This window comes from Miniopterus natalensis, chromosome X (genome assembly GCF_054644295.1).
Source record: "Miniopterus natalensis isolate mMinNat1 chromosome X, mMinNat1.hap1, whole genome shotgun sequence".
Lineage (NCBI taxonomy): Eukaryota > Metazoa > Chordata > Mammalia > Chiroptera > Miniopteridae > Miniopterus > Miniopterus natalensis.
The window spans coordinates 21,669,907-21,689,225 of record NC_142103.1 but is presented as its reverse complement, the minus strand read 5'-3'; the positions used below and the strand labels follow the sequence as shown (position 1 = coordinate 21,689,225).

At 35.2% G+C, this 19,319-nt stretch overlaps 1 protein-coding gene across 1 annotated transcript in view; it reads left to right on the top strand.

Annotated features, from left to right (window-relative positions):
- Nucleotides 1-19,319, top strand: part of ALG13 (ALG13 UDP-N-acetylglucosaminyltransferase subunit) — a 60,194-nt gene that overhangs the window by 16,368 nt on the left and 24,507 nt on the right. The window contains 13 exon segments of the mRNA XM_016198084.2: nt 3,353-3,381; nt 3,384-3,505; nt 3,507-3,553; nt 3,555-3,726; nt 4,291-4,374; nt 6,453-6,503; nt 7,251-7,297; nt 8,819-8,891; nt 13,960-14,041; nt 14,239-14,401; nt 16,139-16,214; nt 17,416-17,524; nt 19,149-19,213. Of these exon segments, the coding sequence (XP_016053570.2) occupies nt 3,353-3,381; nt 3,384-3,505; nt 3,507-3,553; nt 3,555-3,726; nt 4,291-4,374; nt 6,453-6,503; nt 7,251-7,297; nt 8,819-8,891; nt 13,960-14,041; nt 14,239-14,401; nt 16,139-16,214; nt 17,416-17,524; nt 19,149-19,213 (1,120 nt within the window).

The following is a 19,319-nucleotide window of genomic DNA, read 5'->3' as shown; positions in this document are numbered from 1 at the left end:
AAAAAGCTGCTAGACACATTTATGTACAGGTTTTTGTATAAACTTAAGTTTTCATTTCTCTTGGAGAGATACCCAAAAATGGGATTGTTGCGTCATGATAACTCTATGCTTAACTGTTTAACTTTTTAAGAAATTGCTAAGCTTTTTCCAGAGTGGCTTTACTATTTTGTATTCCCACCAGCAACATATGAGAGGTCCAGTTCTGCATCTTTGTTAACACTTGGTGCTGTCAATTTAAAAAAAAAAATTATATTAGTTATTCTAAGATGTATGTAGTGGTATTTCATTAAAGATATACAAATGGCCAGTAGGCACATGAATAAGATGCTCAACATTATTACCCACCAGGGAAATACTAAACAAAACCACAGTGAGATACCTCAGTTAAACATCATTTACCATGCGATCCAGCAACTACATTCCTGGGTATTACCCAATAGAATAGAAACATGTCCAAACAAAACCTGCCTGTGAATGTTTATAACATAATAGCCCAACAGTGCAAACAATCCAGATGTTCATCAGGTAAGTAAAATATAGTTTAACTATACAGAGAATTGAAATACTGATTGATACTACAGCATGGCTGAATCTTGAAAACCTCATGTTAAGTGAGGGATGCCTGTTACACAAGACCATACATTACACTATTTCATTTGTTTGAAATGCCTAGAATAGGCAAATATATATGGAGAGAAAGTAGATTAGTGGTTGCCTTGAGTTGGTGGATATAGGGAGATTAGAGGTTGATGGTATTGAAGTATGGGACTTTATTTTTGCATAATGATAATGTTACACAATCAATTGAAATGTTCATTTTGAGTGAATTATAAAGTTGTTTAAAAATAATCAGTTTTAAGTATACAATTCAGTAATTTTTAGTAAATATACAGATACTGTTCAGACATCACCAGAGATCAGTTTTAGAATATTTTTATCACAGCAAAAAGATCCTTTGTGCCTGTTTGCAGTTTCCACCCCAACCCTAGGCAACCACTAATCTGTTTTCTGTCTCTAGATTTGCCTTTTTGATATATTTCATATAAATGGGATCATGTACTTTTTGAGTAATACTCATTTTGTTTTGGCACCTGGCTTCTTAGGGTTCACTTTCCACATTTTTTACTAACAATTGTTACTGACTTGATTATTATAGCCATCCTTAGTAGGTGTGTAGCGATGTTTCATTGTGGTTTGAATTTGCATTTTTCTAATGACTAATAACGTTGATCATCTTTAAAAATATTTTCTGACATTCAATATATTAGCTTCAGGTGTACAGCATAGTGGTTGAACACCTTACGTGCTTATTAACCATTATATCTTTGGTGAAATTGTACATAATCTTTTGCCCATTTTTAAATTGTATTTTCTTACTGTTGACTTTTGAGAGTTCTTTATATATTTTGATAAAAAGTTTTTTTGTCAGATATGTTATGTACAAATATTTTCTCCTAGTCTGGCTTGTATTGTCATTCTTCTGTCATTTGCAGAGCCAAAGTTTTTAATTTTGATACATTCCAATTAATTTTTTTCTTATATCTAAGAACTCTTTACCTAACTCAAGGCCTTGAAGATCTTCTCATATGCTTTTTTCTAGAAGTTTTGAAGTTTTGTTCTACATTTAGGTTTTTAATCTATTTTGAGTTAATTACTGTACAAGGTGTGAGATATAGATTGAGGATCACTTTTTTCTTTTGCATATGGTTGTTAATTGTTCCAGCAGCATTTGATGAAAATACTGTCTTTTCTCTGTTGAACTGCTGTTGTACCTTTTGTCAAAAATCAATTTACCATATTTGTGTGGATCTCGTTTGCTTTCTCTGTGTTACTTTCCCTTTATCTCTTTTTGTCTTTCTGTCTCTAATTTTTTTCTTTATTTCTTGTTCTTTCTCCTATTTTTCATTCTCTCCCCCTTCTCCCAGTTTTCCCTTCCTTTATTCCTCAAAATTAAGTACATAGATTAGAATTACTTGAAATTTTACATACCTTATTTTTAGTTTAAATAGCAATAAATATGAAGAATTTGTATTTTTCATTATAACCCTTAATTTTTTTTAGTCAATTTCTGGATTTAAAGAAAGATGGTGATTTCTCTTCCCAAACCATGTTTCAGAACTTTTACAAAAGGAATAATTTCCCCAATGTTATGGTTTCTTTAAAAAAAAAATTAATTAGTTAAGGTAATTTCAAATTGGCATGTTAAAAGGATGTCAAGATTTTATTCTTTTTTTCTGCCATGCTTTTATTTCAATCCTAATTTTAAAATTGATTTTCGATGCTTTCCCTGTATAGTCGTGATTACTACTGGATCCACAGATAGAAGAAAAACAGTTTTCAAAGCAGCTGAATTTTGCAACTTCTCCAAAGCCAAATTCTGATCTATTTTTTAACATTTAGAAAAGTGAGAAGGGAATTGGATTTTGTCATTTAAATAAAAATGAGGCACTTGACCATGGACTCAAGTAATACAAGTGAGCAGTCCTGTCTTTGAACCTTATAAAGCACAGTCATATTTTATTTTGGTTTTCTCAGAATCCAGAGTAGTTTTTCTGGGAAAGCGCCCTAATATACTGAAACATGCCTGTCATATCCAACACCTCTGGTGCTGTTCCTCAGGATTTTAAATGTAATCTTAAAAGTTTGTGGCTTAGTTATTCCTTTCATGCTGCTTCAATTTAAATTTTTATTTTCATTTTTAAGAAACACTTTTTGCATATTTTTTTTGTTAATGCTATATACAATAGTTTGGAGACATTAGTCAAGAATGGTATCACTGTTTTCTAGCATAGCTAGTGGATTTCATTTCTGTGATGTTAGCAGAGGGTTATTATCTGGGAGAACTGAAATGAGATTACTTAAACCCCATACCTGAAATATCCAGATAACTGCTTTGGCACTTTACTTTGCTTGAATTGTGACTTCTGCATCTGTATATTAAGGGTGCCACACTTCTTTGTTTTTTAAAGATATTCTTAATACAAAAACTTACTAGTTAATTAGGTTCAGATTTTTTCCCTCTCATCTCATGAAACTATGAAAGGAGCAGGGAACTTGGGCAGAGGTCTTACAGCAAGGTAATGTGGGCCAGGCTGCATCACATACACCTGGGTGTTATTGCAGTCCCTTAGCAGCCTCCTGCAGCAGTTGCCCTGAGTTAAGCTGCAAACTCAGCTTCCCTTTGTCCCAAAACTCAGCTGCTTGTGCATACTTCTCTCAACCTTGTGCTGATTGGGTTAATTCCACTCTTCCCCAGCAAAGTAGCTCTGCAAGTACCCTTCTCCCTCCGATGTCTTTCTTAAGTCTAGTTCTCTATTCCTAGGAGCATTGGTTCTGCCTCTTCTTTTCGCAGGATCTCTACTTGTCCTGGACAAGCCAGCTCTTTGCTTCTGCTCCTGAGAAGTGCCAAGATTCTGCAGCGCTGACTCCAACTGCCTTCTTATGCCTAGACTTTGGGCTGCTTTCCGGATACCTGCATAAGCAAGCCCTTGTCACTACTACCCATTCCTCCCTGCACCCTGCTTTTTCCTTCTGGCTACACTTGTGTTCCTTTCTCCCCTTCCTCACCTTCAACGTCTGTGCACAATGCATAAAGGATGGAAAAAGTACTGCGGCCAGAAGTCTCTGAGTGAGGCAACAATGGATGAATATTTAGGCAGCTTAGGACTGTTTCGAAAGCTGACTGCCAAGGATGCGTCTTGCCTCTTTCGGGCTATATCGGAGCAGGTAAAAGGAAAGCAAATATATCTTCCCTATATTGAGATTTCAGAGTTTGTGATGTGGCATGGTACTGTAGCTAGAAGACCTGTAGCTCATGAAAACAAACAAACCCTTTTTTCTTTCCTAGTAAAAATATCCAGGTCTGTGCTACTTAGCTTGGGGCATACCTTTGCTGAATAGTCCAAATATATTGCTGTGCCTTTGCCATCTTTTCTGTTTTCTAAATACTACTTTGGAATGTATGAGAGGTAAGATAATGGGATTAAAGAAATATTTGAAATTTATCTTGATTCTTTATAAGCAGCCCCTGCTTCCTCTAAATTTTATGCCTAAGGAAAAATATTCAGGCTGTGCCCATAAAGAGTAGAAAAGGGGGAGCTTAACAGAATCATCTCTCCCTAATCTCACTAAAGATGACAAAAACAGGTTTTAGTAATATCAGAACTTAATTTCCCAATTTTCTACATATGCTCTGAATAAGAGGGACTTTAAATGTCCAGTTCATAGTCTTAATTTAGAAGGTTCTATTTAAAATGACTGCTGACAGTGAGCTGGTTTTTCTCTTTTTAGTTGTTTTGCAGCCAAGTCCATCATTTGGAAATCAGGAAGGCTTGTGTCTCATATATGAGAGAAAATCAACAAACTTTTGAGTCTGTAAGTAGAATACATGCCAAAAGAAGAGTTGTCATTAGAGTATGCAGCAGATGGGAAATGAATTTTGAGCACCTACATATGAAAATTATATCATGTAATCTCAGTAGCAAATATTTAATTTTCTGCTAGCTTCCTTCCCCCTAGCTAGCACACTTCTGGATCTCCTTCCAGAATTATTAGATTATTTTGTACTCTAAAAACTAAGAAAAAAATCTGTATTCGTCCCATTACTTTCTTCCTCCCACACACCAAAAAAACCTTCAAACCCTAAAAAGTTGCACTTTGACTTCTGTTTGGTATTATCTCTACCACTGTTTTCTTGAATGATTAATCATAGTTGATGAAAGGTTTGGCTATGTTAAGATTTTTAAATGTGTATCTTTTAAAATATGTACAAATGGGAACTCCCTCTGTTCTGTTGCTTAATTGTGTGCACAATGCTTGAAGAATCTTGTAAAACTTAATTGTAAGGAAACAAATTAGTCCTAAACATCCATCTTTTTATGTGACAAACTGTGGTAATTAGAACTCTGCCACTAATGATTGACTTTAAAACAACTTTTAGAAGGTATTTTTCTATACATTGAAGTACTTGAATTCTTGTTAAACTGAGATTTTACCAAGGTCTTATATGAAGCGTGCCCTTTCATGTGTCTTAAATTTTTATCATACCCCTAGCTTTTCCAGTACTATTTTTCTTCTGCCTGTGTATTGTGGATATTTGCCTGCTGTTCGAGGTTTATGCTTAATTTTCTCAACAGGTGTCATTGAATTTTTAAAATATGTGAAAGCTTTTTTGACTTTTGAGCTTATTACCTTAAAGTTAATTACAGTCTTTACCACACCTGGGAAAAGGATTACTCATGAATTACTTGAAATATAAGACCATGGTGTAAAGCAGTGCATCTCAAGTATTTTTGTGCATACGAATCGCCTGGAGATCTTGTTAAAATACAATTCTGATTTAGTAGGTCTGAGCTGGGGCCCAAGATTTCTGCATTGTTAACAAACTCCCAAGTGATGCTTGCTATTGTTCATAGACCACATTTTTAGTAACAAAGATATGTGTGTAAAATTTTAAAACCATATGGATGAATCTCAGAGTAATTTTGCTATATGAAAGAAGCCAGACTCCCCTAAAAAGTACATACTATTTGATTTCCTTTATATAAAACTCTTGAAAATGCAAACCAGTCTGTTGTGATTAAAGCAGGTCAGTGATTGATTGGGGGTCAGTGGAGTTAGAGAGGGGCACAAGGAAACTTATGGGGATGATAGATATATTCACCATCACAATTATGGTTTCATGGATGCATATATATGTCAGAACTTACTTGACTGTGCTATTTAAATACGTGCAGTTTATTGTATGCTAATTAAACCTCAATAAAGCTGTTTAAAATGATTGAGAAAAATTAAAAATTGATTTTTAAAATTCTAGTTATATTTATTGCTAGCTATATATGCAGGGAATGAGATTTATATTCCCTGAGTTTAATCTAATCTTATTTTTATTGAGGTATATTTTACATGCAATAAAATTCACCATTTTAAGTTTAGCAATTTTAGTTTTGGCAATGCAGAAATATACAGTCATGCAGCTGCCACTGCAGTTAAGATGTAGAACATTTCCATTGCCCCCAAAAGTTTCCTTGTGCCCTGGGCTTTTTTGAACCTAATGAAATTCCCTTTAAAGTTCCTCAGTTTAACTTTGTGAATGCATGTCTCCTGTAAAATTTAAAATACTAGGCTTATAATTATTGGGTTTGCTTGATTTATGAAAATTGTCAAGTTAAGTTGGCATTTCAAAAGAAACTCATAGGCATAGCATTTGAGGAAATGCACTGGTATATGGATAAGCCAGGATCAATTCCCAACATATTTTTGTAGTCCAGCTTTTCTCTACCCATAGCTTTTGTGTATGTACAAATCTTCTTGAGGTGCTGTGCAAAGAGTAGTAATTTAATACCATAATTATTGAGCTGAACAAAAACCCATTGGAGGATAACATTTCAGAAATAATCAGATTTCAGTAATGCTATGTATTTGGTTAAGTCAAGTTTGTTTTATTTTTGAAGTATGTGGAGGGATCTTTTGAGAAATACCTGGAACGGTTGGGAGATCCCAAGGTAAGATCAAATATGGGGGTTTAATCTTTTCAGAGCATTTGGAATAGGAACCTAAATAATCATTCAGCTTGTTGCTTTAGCTAGAGCCATCTGTTTTCTTAAGCAGTTAGCTGTGTTGAATCAAATAATTCTTGCAAAAGTTTAGAGGCTAGCAGCTTGACCTATTGTTTCGTGTTGAATATTGAGAATTGTGTTTTAACAATTTTATCATCCATAGACTAGTGAAGAGTACAGGGTGCTTGGGAACAGGAAAAGCCTAAACCATATCATTTTAATGGGGGAGGGGAGTGGTAATGAATGTTACTGGGAGGTCTTTTTTATATATATATATATATATAAAACAATTCTCCTGATTTGTAGTTATCTTTCTTTTAAGTGGGAGTAAGATTCATAAACACATATTTAAAATTTTTATGTGATTAAATTAATTAATTAAATAGTTCTGGGCTTAAAACACATGTACTAAATACCCTGCTAACTTCATATTACACTAATTCCATTTTTATTGTGCCTTCTAAATCTCCCATATTAACTGTCTTTGTTACTTAATGACTAAGGTCTTTGGGTCCTTCCCCCCCCCCCCAGAATAAGTTTATGTTAATAAATAACTATCATAGTATCCCAAGACTCAAAGCAAGTTATGTTGTGTTCTACAAATTCTTCATTTAAATAAAACAAAAAAAGATAAACTTGCAAAAACTTGTACTTTCTAGCTACTCAATGTTTTTTAAAACTATTTATGTTTAGGAAAGTGCTGGCCAGCTGGAAATAAGAGCTCTTTCTCTAATTTATAAGTAAGTTGAATCTCCTTTTTTAAAAGAGTGTGTGTGTATGCACGCTGTGCTATTTCTATTAAAGTCCCTTTAGGATTGGGAAAATTTTAGATTTGATGCATTGATATGTAGAATGAAGAGGTCTAAGCAAAATCACTTAGTGTAATTTTAGGTGGAGAATCGCTAGCATTTGTGTCAGTTTGAATGGAAGAATAAAGGACTTTAAGAACTGCTGTTAACTACTCCTGTGGAAAATTAGAATGTTTATCTTAGAATTTTGTTTAACTCTGTGCCTCTTTTGCATACATCCTGAATGGGGCCATATTGCTTCCAAGAGGGTAGAAATTGGTTCTTGAGGACAAAAAATTAGATATTACAATGGTTTACAGTGCAACCGTGGCATTAAAATTTCATAGGGAAATTAAGAAAAGCCTAAAGCATCTCTTTAGGGAGGTGATAATGGGGGAAATTTAGAGAAATACTGCTCTGATGCTTTGAAAGTTTTGTTTTGGTCTTTGAAACTGCAAAAGTGGCATTTCTGAATGCTGTAGGTTTTTTTTTAACTTTATTGTTTATACTATTGCAGATATCCCCATTTCCCACCCCCCTCCTTTGCCTATCTCCACCCAGCCTTTGCCCCCCTTCTTTCTGGCCAACCACCACACTGTTGTTGGTGTCTATGGGTTATGCATATATGTTCTATGGCTAAACCTTAGGATTTTGAAAAAGCTATATAATATAGGTTAGAGCCTCATGGGAATCTTGTTCATTTGAGAAGTTTGATCTGTATAAGACTCCACAATTCTGAGGATGGTGAGATGGCATATACCTTGGTGTAGAGTCAGAACCCTCTTGCTATGGGGACTTATTCAGTTAGTGTTTTTCAGTCTGCTCTTTTCTCACTAAATCTAGCAAGAGGTAGTATAGTAGAGTCATTGGGCAGGTTGCTTTTCAAATCAGGCTACCTCTGAAATTGGCCTGCTGTCTGCTTTTGTATGGCCCTTGAGCTGAGAATGCTTTTTAAAATTTTTTAAATGGTTAAAAAATCAAAAGAAGGATGTTTCATGGCATGTGAAAATTATATGAAATTCAAATTTCAGTGTCTATGAATAAAGTTTTATTGTAACATAGTCATGTGCATTTGTTTAGCATTGTCTGTAGTTGCTTTCATGCTACAAAGTGAAAGTTGAATAAAACATATGGCTTGCAAAAGTTGAAATGTTCATTATTGGTCTTTTATCAAGAAAAATTTATTGACCCCTGCTTTAAATAAATGGGAGCCTCCAAAACTCACAAACATACATACAACTGGTAATCTGTCTTCTTTACTCCCCCTTCCTCTAAGATAAATTTTTAAAAATCCATAAAACTTTACAGGTCATTAGCTTGTCTACCTTGAATTAACATTATTTAGCCTCTTAAACATTTGTATTATTTTATATGCATAAGGTCAGTTTTGAAGCACAAATACTCGTTCGTATAACTATCTCTTGAATATGCTAAATTCCCCTTTTCATCCACCTTTGTTTTCTACTCATGTAGTCGAGATTTCGTTCTTTATCGCAATCCCGGAAAACCTCCAACTTATGTCACAGATAATGGCTATGAAGACAAGGTAAGAAGATGAGTAAATGTTTATTAAAATTAAAAAAAAGAAATTGAATGATGCTGTGGGCTTACCAGGATATTAAGAAATCATCCTTTTTACCTAGTTAATAAAAAAAATGCCCATTCCAAATACCAGGTTTTTCTGCCACCAGCCTTTTCCTCTCCAGGCAGTGTTGTTAGCTACCCTTCTGAACAGACCTGATCTTGTCACTCCTCCATAACAGAAAACCCCAGTTGGCTCCTCATTGATAAGAAGATAAGGTTCAGACCCTGAAGCTAGATATTCAGTGCCCTAAAGGGTGCCAGCCCTTTTTTCCAGCTTCATTTTCCTCCAACATTTTTTTACCATGCTTCCAGATAGTCTGACTTTCATACTTTTTCCCCTTATATCAAATGTGTCGATTCCTGTGAAACTTTCCCACCCTCCCACTCTGCCGAGTTATTTCCTTCCTTTGCATTACCCTAGCATCACCCAAGTAATTACAGTATTTATCACATTGTATTTCTTTTCCTATCTGTTTCTCTCATTAGTCCAAAAGTTTCTTGAGGGCAGAGATAGTGTGGTGCTACTACCTAAGTAAGGTGCAAATAGTAGGAGGTTGAGGATGCTCAGCAGGTGAACAAAGTGTTCTTTAGCATATAGTTTTTCCTCCAAAAAGTTTTAAGAAAATCATTTTACCCTGTTTATTTGATTACTGAATACAGACTACAAAATATTTGACTTTTGTAAATCTTGTTTCACATTGTAGAGCAAAATTCAGGCAACATTTTGATGATGGTAAAACAAGAATAGACACCGAGAGCACTGTTAGGATGTTATATAGTCATCTAGACAAAAGACCTGAGCTAGGCAAGTGGCACTAGGAATAGAGAAGACTGAGTAGGATGCAAGAGATAACTTAGAAGATAAGTATAAATTGGAGCACATTAATTGTTTTACCAATGGTACCACGATCTAATTTGTTCAGCAAACATTAAGCTCCTATAGCGTACCAGGCACTTTACTGGGCTTTGGGGATACCAAGACGAAGACAACAAAATTCTTGCCCTCCAAGGGCTTACGGGGCTGTAAAGACAGACTTGTAAGTGTCTGTGAATGATAAGTTTTATAATAGAAATATGTGCAAAGAGCATAGAAGAAAAAGCCTCTGCTTGAGGGAATTTAGAAAGTTTCATGATGGTATTGACATTTAAGTGGAGTATCAAAAGATGAGTCCAACAAGTATGAAGGACACTCTACTCAGGGAAAACACTATATACAAAGGTATGGAAGCAAGGGACCCTTTGGGAGTCAATTAGTTGGGTGGAGGGAAGGCAATGCTAAAAAGATAGGCTAGAGTTATATAATGAGGGTTGTAGTAGGCCATGCCAAGTATTTGACTTCTCGTTGTACAGAATAGTTAATTGAAACTGTTTTCTAATTTTTTATTTTGAAAAATTTCAAACATACAGAAAAGCTAAAAGAATTTTACAGTTAGCATCCGTATAGCCACCACTTGAGTCTACTGTTAATATTTTAGTATATCCTTGTTTTATCACATATCTATTCATCCCTCTATCCATTCATTAATCCATCTTAATTTTTTATGTATTTCAAAGTAAATTTCAGATATCAGAACAATTGCCTTTAAACACTCATTCAAGTTTTAAACAGGTGTGATATTATCAAAATTGTTTGAGGAAGAGAGGTGTTAACTTTTGTTTTAGTGTTGTACACAGCATTGCCTGAGATGAGATTTAGACATTTAGATCTTAACAGGACTCTTAAACCTACAGTTCAATGTTTTAGCTCAACATTTTAGTCTTAAAATTTTTATAAAGAAAAAAGTTAAAAGACTTTTATAGTGAACCTTCATATACCTACCTCCTAGTTCCTACAAATCATACAGCTCCATTTTCAAATGAGTTTGTGTATTGGAGATATTGAGCTAAGACCTTTTGAGTGTGTGTAACCATGAGAATATTATAATTATCATCTATACATATATACATAGCTAATACTTACCAGCAATTGGGTATTTGCATGCACAGGAAATTGTATATATGTCTGATTTGGGATTATATAAAGCGAGTATGTTTGTTCGTATTGAAATGTAAGTATGGAAAATCCACGTGGCAGCAAGCTACTTTCCTTCTGTGACACCTTGCTTTGCCTAATACTGAGTTGCTATATATCAGTTCAGGTCATAAAATTTATATTTGAATTGTTTGGGTTTTCAAAAATAACTTTATTAAAAGCAGTGAACATTATTAATGAGCCTTCCATAAAATATATTTGGGAACCAACTTTCAAAGAAATTATACGCCTAATGTTCACCTTGATTTTTAACTGCATTTTGCAGTTATTCAGTGTCAAAGTGAATGCTACTGGATACTACCCATCTTCACTCGGCCCATTTGCTCCATCTAGAAAGAAGGGAAATGCATACTTATTAAAAACAAAATAAGCCCGGCCGGGGCATGGCTTAGTGGTTGAGCGTTGACCTGGGATCCAGGCGATCGGGGTTCAATTCCCGGTCAGGGCACATGCCCGGTTGTGGGCTTGATCAATGACTTTCTCATCATTGATGTTTCTATCTCTCTCTCTCACTCTCCTTTCCTCTCTCTGAAATCAATAAAGATATATTTAAAAAAAAATAAGACTTAAATCTGGAAAAATAGAGTAAAAGATAGAGTAAAAAATAGAGTAAAAATGGAGTCAAGTCTCCATTCATGTTCTTTCATTGTATGTACTTCATAGTAACAACTACTAAGTTTTGGTGGATATCCTATATTATTCTTTCTGCATTTTTTAAATGTAGATAGGCTCATTCATACTTAACATTATGTTACTTGTTTTTTTTAGGTAACTATCTTCATTAGTAATATAGATCTACCTCATTTTTTCACTAGTTTCCTGCCATTACATCCCACTTGGCACCCCCAACAAACATTCCACCCACAGTGTATGAGATAATTATTTTATATGGGGTTACCACCAGGAACATAAAAACGGTCATGCCTGGGTTTGCCTCTTCCATTCAAAACAACTAATTGCCACTTGAATAGAGAACTTGTATGGTCTTCTCTATTTTCTTAACAGGTTAATCAGTTCTGGTTAGCTGGGCTTCTTTAACTACTTAACAGCTGCCTCCAGTTATTAACCTTTCTTAGTTGTAATTCCCAGTTCTTCTAGTCCAAAGTACAAAGGGCTTCTCTGTTCAAAATCTGCTTACTGTTCTTTGGGATTAATAAACTCCTCTTAAATGCAAATGCCCTTTGGGTGGGTGAAACTTCATAACTTAAACTTTACTGTGAGTAAACCTTATCTTGACACTTGCCCTCAGTTCTTTGAAATGGATTATACTGATGGAGTTGGAATTGTGATTTCAAAAAGAGGCTAGAAAAGAATAATATACCTAGTATCAGAATAATAGACCTGGCATCAGAGAACTTGATTATTTGCAGAAGTTATCTTAGGTTAGTGTAGGAAGGTAGAAAAAAGGGTGCTTAGGATAATATTCTGCAAAGGAAGCTTTGTGACAGCATCCTCCCATAGGCCACAGAGAATCGTCTGTGGTACTTCATGTTGCTAACACCAGAGATGGCTTCAAAATGAAATGGACTTAATCACTAGGGATTACATCCCTTACACAAGACAGGTTTTTGAACAAAAGTTCAAAAAGGTTTTGGAGCAGTTATTAAAACAAATTTCATCACATGGAGCCAAGTAGCATTTTTACTGAAATAATTTGGGTAGTAAGCATGCATGGCCTTTGAGTTGTTTGAAAAAACTACTGATCAAAGGAATCAGCTAAGAAATTAACTCATTTTATAACCATCTTATACCTTAATTCATCAGGGAAGTCTCTTTAGCAGTATTGCTCCTATGTAGTATATTTATATATTGCTATTCAGTACAGTGGATAACATTTTGAATAAATTCAAGTCCCTTCTCCCATAGTCTGAGTTTATATTCACTCGTTCAGCTTATAGAAGTTCCTATCTTTCCAAATTTGCAAATTAGTATTTGTTTGGTCTATTAATCAGAATGTGATTGAGGCTCACAGTGTAGCCTTAGTAGTGATTTCAATCTTGGCATTTAAAAGTCACTGTCAAGAAAATCTCTTTATGAGGTACAACTTGCATTTATCTATGTTTAGATTTTAAAAATCACCTTTCTCCCAGCTTTATCAAGATAAAATTGACACACTATGCTCAGTGAAATGTCAGATGGAGAGACAAATTTTGTATAATGTCATTTTATAAAGTCACTTCTTATTTTTTTAAATTAATCTTAAAGACTTTTTAATTGATTTTTTAAAAATATATCTTTATTGATTTCAGAGAGAGGGAAGGAGAGGGAGAGAGAGAGAGAGAGAGAGAGAGAGAGAGATAGATAGATAGAAACATCAATGATGAGAGAGTCATTGATCGGCTTCCTCCTGCATGCCCCCGACTGGGGATCGAGCCCGCAACCCGGGCATGTGCCCTGACCGGGAATCGAACCCTGATCGCCTGGATCCCAGGGTGACGCTCAACCACTGAGCCACGCCCGGCCGGGCTTAATTGATTTTTAGAGAGAGACAGGCAGACAGACAAACATTGACATTGATTTGCTCTACTTATTTATGTATTTACTGGTTGCCTCCTGTGTGTGCCCTGACTGGGGACCGAACTGGCCAAATTTGGGGCATCTGGACAACACTAATCAACTGAGCTACCTGGCCAGGACTAAAAGTCACTTTTTAAAAGAAAACAAATTCATTTAGTTTATCAGTTTTCTGATTTGTAACTTAATTTTAAGTATCTCATTGTTGTAAGATGTGTAACATTTACCCTAGCCTGTTTTGCTCACTGGTTAGAGCGTCAGCCCATGGACTAAAGGGTCCTGGGTTCTATTCTGGCCAAGGGCACATACCTTGGTTGTAGGCTCGATCCCTGGCCCTGTGCAGGAGGCAACCAATCCATGTGTCTCTCTCTCTCCCTTCCACTCTCTGAAAAGCAATGGAAAAAATATCCTTGGGTGAGGATTAAAAAAAAAAAAAAAAGTGTCACATTCATTTAATTGTTCTGTGTGGTTTTCTTTTCTTAAGATTCTACTATGCTATTCAAGTAATGGCCATTATGATTCAGTGTACTCAAAACAATTTCAGTCAAGTGCAGCTGTTTGTCAAGGTATGTGAAGACTTTTCAAATGTTTGGGTGTGATTTTTGTTGCCAGTCTTTAAATTGAGGTGCCTTCCATAAACAACCCTTTTAAAATCTTGTTTGTACCTATTGAATTTGTATACGGGGTTATGGCTATTTTCACATTGCTATTTTAAAAAGTGTTGTTTTGACAATTGGAGTTTTGCCATTTTTTTTTTCTTTAGCTGTACTGTATGAAATTCTCTATAAAGATGTGTTTGTTGTGGATGAAGAAGCATTGAAGACTGCAGTTGAATTGTTTCGAAGTGGTTCCAAGAAGAACAGAAACAATGCTGTCTCTAGCAGTGAGGATGCCCATGTTGCCTACAAGAGTTTAACTCAGGATAGGTAATAAAGGGAAAGGGGATATCAACGGCGAGATCATAATTTTTCTGTGTCCTCATTTGAAAGTGGAAGAGACCTGGAACACTTTTATGACTTAGACTACACACACACACACACACTCATTCACTCACACGTATATATGTGTAAGAGTATACATTTTTTCATGGGGAAAGAGATGTTTTGCCAAAAAGATGTGTTGTGAGATGCTCAGGCTTTGGGGTCGGTCCAAGTCAAAATAATTTTTTTGTTTTTTTTTTTTATTACTACAAGAGACTTTTGAACTGTCTAATCCTGTGACTCTCAAACTTCAGTTGTATACAAATTACTTAGGGTGCTTGTTAGAAAGAGATTCTTGGGCCTATCTTCACAAAATTTCAAGTCAGAATAAGGCCAGGAATCTGCTTTTTTAATAAATATACTCAAGTATTCTGATGTAGATAGGCTATGGACCACACTTTGAGGACACAGACAAATAATGTGGTGAAGGGTTGGGAAGGGACTCAATGAGGGGGAAAGTGGGGCATCTGTGATACTTCCAACAATAAAGATAAATTTTAAAATGATTATAAATTAACACCATAATTTTGTAGATGGTAATTGAAGTTCAGAGTGGTTACTTGACACACACATCCAGCTAGTAGAAAAGATTCTCAAACTAAGGGGAGTTTTAAGAGCTGAGTGTCTGCCTTTTGTACTCATTAGTATAGATTGTGGCCTCTGAGGAAGCAGCTATTATTAAACAGCTTTAGTAAAAAACTTTGTGCTTGAGATAATACTTCTTCCTGATTTTTGGAAATTCAGATAGGCTTGGTGCCAGTCAGGTGTCACCTTGCAGTTCTATTTCTTGGATATTTAGTGCTTTGAATTTTTTATATTATTATTTTTTTGGTGATAGAAGAGGGTTTTAAAAAACTTAATTGGGAATGCAAGGGGCAGCAACTATATACCAAGGTAAAAGTTGCTTCATTTTTCACTGATTATTTTTTTAGAGGACTCAGACTTACAGAAACTATAGTACTAGAAAGACAGGATGTATTAATTATATATTACCTCATAACAAATTACCACAAATTTTGCAGCTTAAAACAACACACGTATCTCACTATTTATATAGATTAGGAATCTAGGCACAGCTTAGCTGGATCTTTGGTTTAGACTCTCAAAAGACTGGTGGTGGCATTGGCCAGGATTGAGTTCTTTTCTGGAGCTTTGACTGGGGAAGGATCCACTCCTCACTCCTATGGTTCTTGGTAGCATTCAGTTTCTTGCTGAAAACTTCAGTTTTTTGCTGTCGGTCAGCCAGAGGTAATCCTCAAATCCTTGCCACATGGGGTTGGTGAACATGGCTGCTTGCTTCCTTAAACGAGAGAAACTAGCAAGACAGGCACTACATTCTTAATACATTGTAATGATATACATCCTGTTTATTGGTTAGAAGCAAACTTAAGGAGAGGGGAATCACACAAGGGTGTGAACACTAGGAGGGTGGGGATCATGGGGACCATCTTAAGAATGTGTCCCCATAGGAGTTATGAAATATAGGAAGTAATCGGCCAAGTATATTGTAGCACATATTTATACAAAGGAAGCATAAATGTAAATGTTGAATGGAAAAGTATTTGCCTCATTTTTAGAACTGAGCTACTTTAGTACCACTAGGTGGTAGAATAGTGGTTAATTTAAGATTTTCTTAGGTACTACATTTATGTAAAGTTCTTTGTTCTAAATCTTTTCAATTAGGACCGAAGAGTTGGGTGCTTGCTGCGATGTTGAAAATATACCAGAGGGGTACAGTGAAGGAACAGAAGAAGCAAAGGTTTGAGGTTTTCTAGGGCAAAGACTTTTCATAACCTTGGTTTGTAGCATTATAACTTAAACTAGTTGAAGTCACATGGTCCATTCTAGTAATAAGGGGTGGAAGAGGACTTGATATTTTCCTTTGTGGAAGTCTTAATCTGAAAATGTAAAATGTACAGTGCTCTATGAATTTTTATTCTTATGGAATTGTAGATATTTTCAAAGCAAACTGAACACTTGAGAAGTTTCAGAGACTGTTGTTTTCAAGTTAAAGTAATATTACAAACCAAATGGATAGTTTGAAATCAATCTTACGACACTGAGGTTTCTTTTTGTCATTAAAGAATATAATGCTTATCCCTACTACTCAAAGAAAAATAGGTAATAATCCTGGTTGGTGAAATGGGAGAAATTGTATCATCTGTATAGGTTTAAAATTAAGCAGACAATCCCGGCCGGGCTTGGCTCAGCGGTTGAGTGTCGACCTAGGATCCAGGCGATCGGGGTTCGATTCCCAGTCACAGCACATGCCCGGTTGCGGGCTTGATCAGTGACTCTCATCATTGATGTTTCTATCTCTCTCTCTCCCACTCCTTTCCTCTCTCTGTAATCAATAAAGACATATTTAAAAAAATGAAAATTAAGCAGACATTAAGTTTGAGGCCTAGCTAAATAGGGCAAATACTGTTCTAACAGTCTTTTAGTATGCCCCAAGTGCTGGTAATTTGGAAACAGTATTGAATATGGTGAAATTCTTGGAAAGCAGAAGAAAGAGTTAATTCCTTTGGAAATTACCAGATTTTGACCAAAATGAAATAAAAATTTCCGGTTTTTCCATTGGATTTTAGGGTACAGAAACATTTGTACCTCTGTGTGCATATTCAAGAGAAGACTTTTTAAATAGCTCTGATTGAATCTTTAATCCTACTCTGTGTTGCCTTGAATTATATATGATGTATCTTGAGTTGTTGGCTGCTTGAGATAGTGTTTCCCTTTTGCCATCCAAAACCTTTTAGATTATTTGCAATTGCTTCTATAGTCTTCTGATTTTTAAAATACACAGTGAAATTTATTGTGGGATTTATTTCTTGTTTTAATAAAGAAGGAAAGGAAGGTGTATGTATATAACTTTTTTTAAAAAAAGGAAGAAAAGAACCTTAATAGAAGGAAGACTTGAGCTTAAAGATGGTGAGTTTGTAGCATGATGATTTTTGTTTTAGTCTCCAGAAAATCCATCAAAGATGCACTTCCCCTATAAGGTGCTCAAAGCTCTGGATCCAGAAATCTATCGTAATGTAGAATTCGATGTTTGGTTGGACAGCAGAAAAGGTAATGAAACACCAACAGGATACTTTTGAATCCTGATAGATTCAGGAGAATAATTTTACAAATTGTTTTTAATAAGAGATGTTTTCAATGTACTGTTATGAAAAACAGCTAGATACTTGCTTTTTGCTTTACTCAATACATGATTTAAATCCAAAGGAGGAAACAAATGGGTTTAGAAGTGGGCAGGATCTTTTAGAATGTGATGTTTATCTGGAGTCTCAACTTTGCCAAGGCTGTGAAGACAGCCTTTAGATAACTAAGAGTACCAGAAACTTGTAACTAGAAATAAACATATCTTAAATTTAAAGGGTTAAAACTGCCCTTACTAATAAGTGAGTAGTCCAGGTGTTGGCAAACTGTGGCCTGTAGACAAAATCTGACCTGCCACCTGTTTTTGTATAGTCTGTGAGCTAAGAGCAGTCTTTAAATATTTGAATGGCAGGAAAAAATGAATAGTATATTATGTGAAATTCAAATGAAAATTGTGTGAAATTCAAATTTCAGTGTTCATAAGTAACAGAGTTGTGACAGAGTTGAATAGTTTTCCAACCCTCGAAATAGTTGTTTATTTTTCCTTTATTAGATAACTAAGTTGGTAAAAGTATGCCTTAAAGTTCTGCCTTAGAGGTAGCCTTTAATGTTTCATATGCAGCTCCTTGAACCGTGTGAACCTAGTTCTAGTTAACAATATAGAATGAGGTTAAGACCTACTGGAACACAATAAGTTGTTAAAAATAATAGAAGAAGCTGTGTATTTTTTTTTTTTTAATTGAGGTACGTTATTTTCAAATTTTATCTTATTGGTGTTTGACCAACTCTAAGATTGCAACATCCTAATTTCCACTTAAGTCAAACCTCATTTCTCGAAATGAAGGTATCCCATCTCGAACAATTCCGTTCTTTACCAAGTTGCTCACAGAAAAAAGGTCTAGGTTGTGGAACCAAAGTTTTGGAACTGACAAGCCTTTTAAGCTGATATTTCAGCATGACAAAAAGCACCTTAGGCAACAAACAAAGGAAAGAATGCTTTTGTTGCTGGCAAAATTCAGTGGATTAGCACAATTTTAAAACATAAAGAGGCCATCAAGAGTGCTAATGTTGCTAAGGGTGTGAAAGAATCAGTGACCACCAGCAAATGAAGAGGTGGAAAAACTGTTGTCGATTTGGATAAACAAAAAGCAGTTAGCCAGTTACAGCCATTTTGGAGGCAGTGATATATGAACAAGCAAAGATGTTACATGCTTTCACCCCTGGACCGAGTGCTAAAAGTGATTCCTTTAAATTTAATAAAAGAAGTGTTCGTTTATAGATTAAACAGTTTTTAAATAAATTGCTTCTCAAACAGCCTTCGGTAACAAATTAAGTTCAAGAACCGAGGTTCCACTGTATTTGTGTTTTGTAGCACAAAACTATATTTACAAGTCTCCTTAAATTGATCACAGAAATAACCCATCTGGAGTGATAGAATGACCCTTTAGGGACTATCCAAACCCCCCCTCCAAGTTTAGCTTATAGTGGTAGCATTGTAAAGACACCTCTGTAAAAGTAAATTAAAAAGTTAAATGATGTAAAATAGGAAAGGAAACAGTTCAGTTGAGCTTGATCCTTTATTTTCTTTTAATAGAACTTCAAAAAGCGGATTACATGGAGTATGCTGGGAAACATTACTATTTGGGAGACAAGTGTCAGGTTAGTTTCTTCTTTAAAGAATCAATAATTTGTTTTTTCTAGATTATGGTTTTAGTCATTAATATGAGTTCAACAAAACTAATTTGCAAAGTTCTAGGGGAAAATT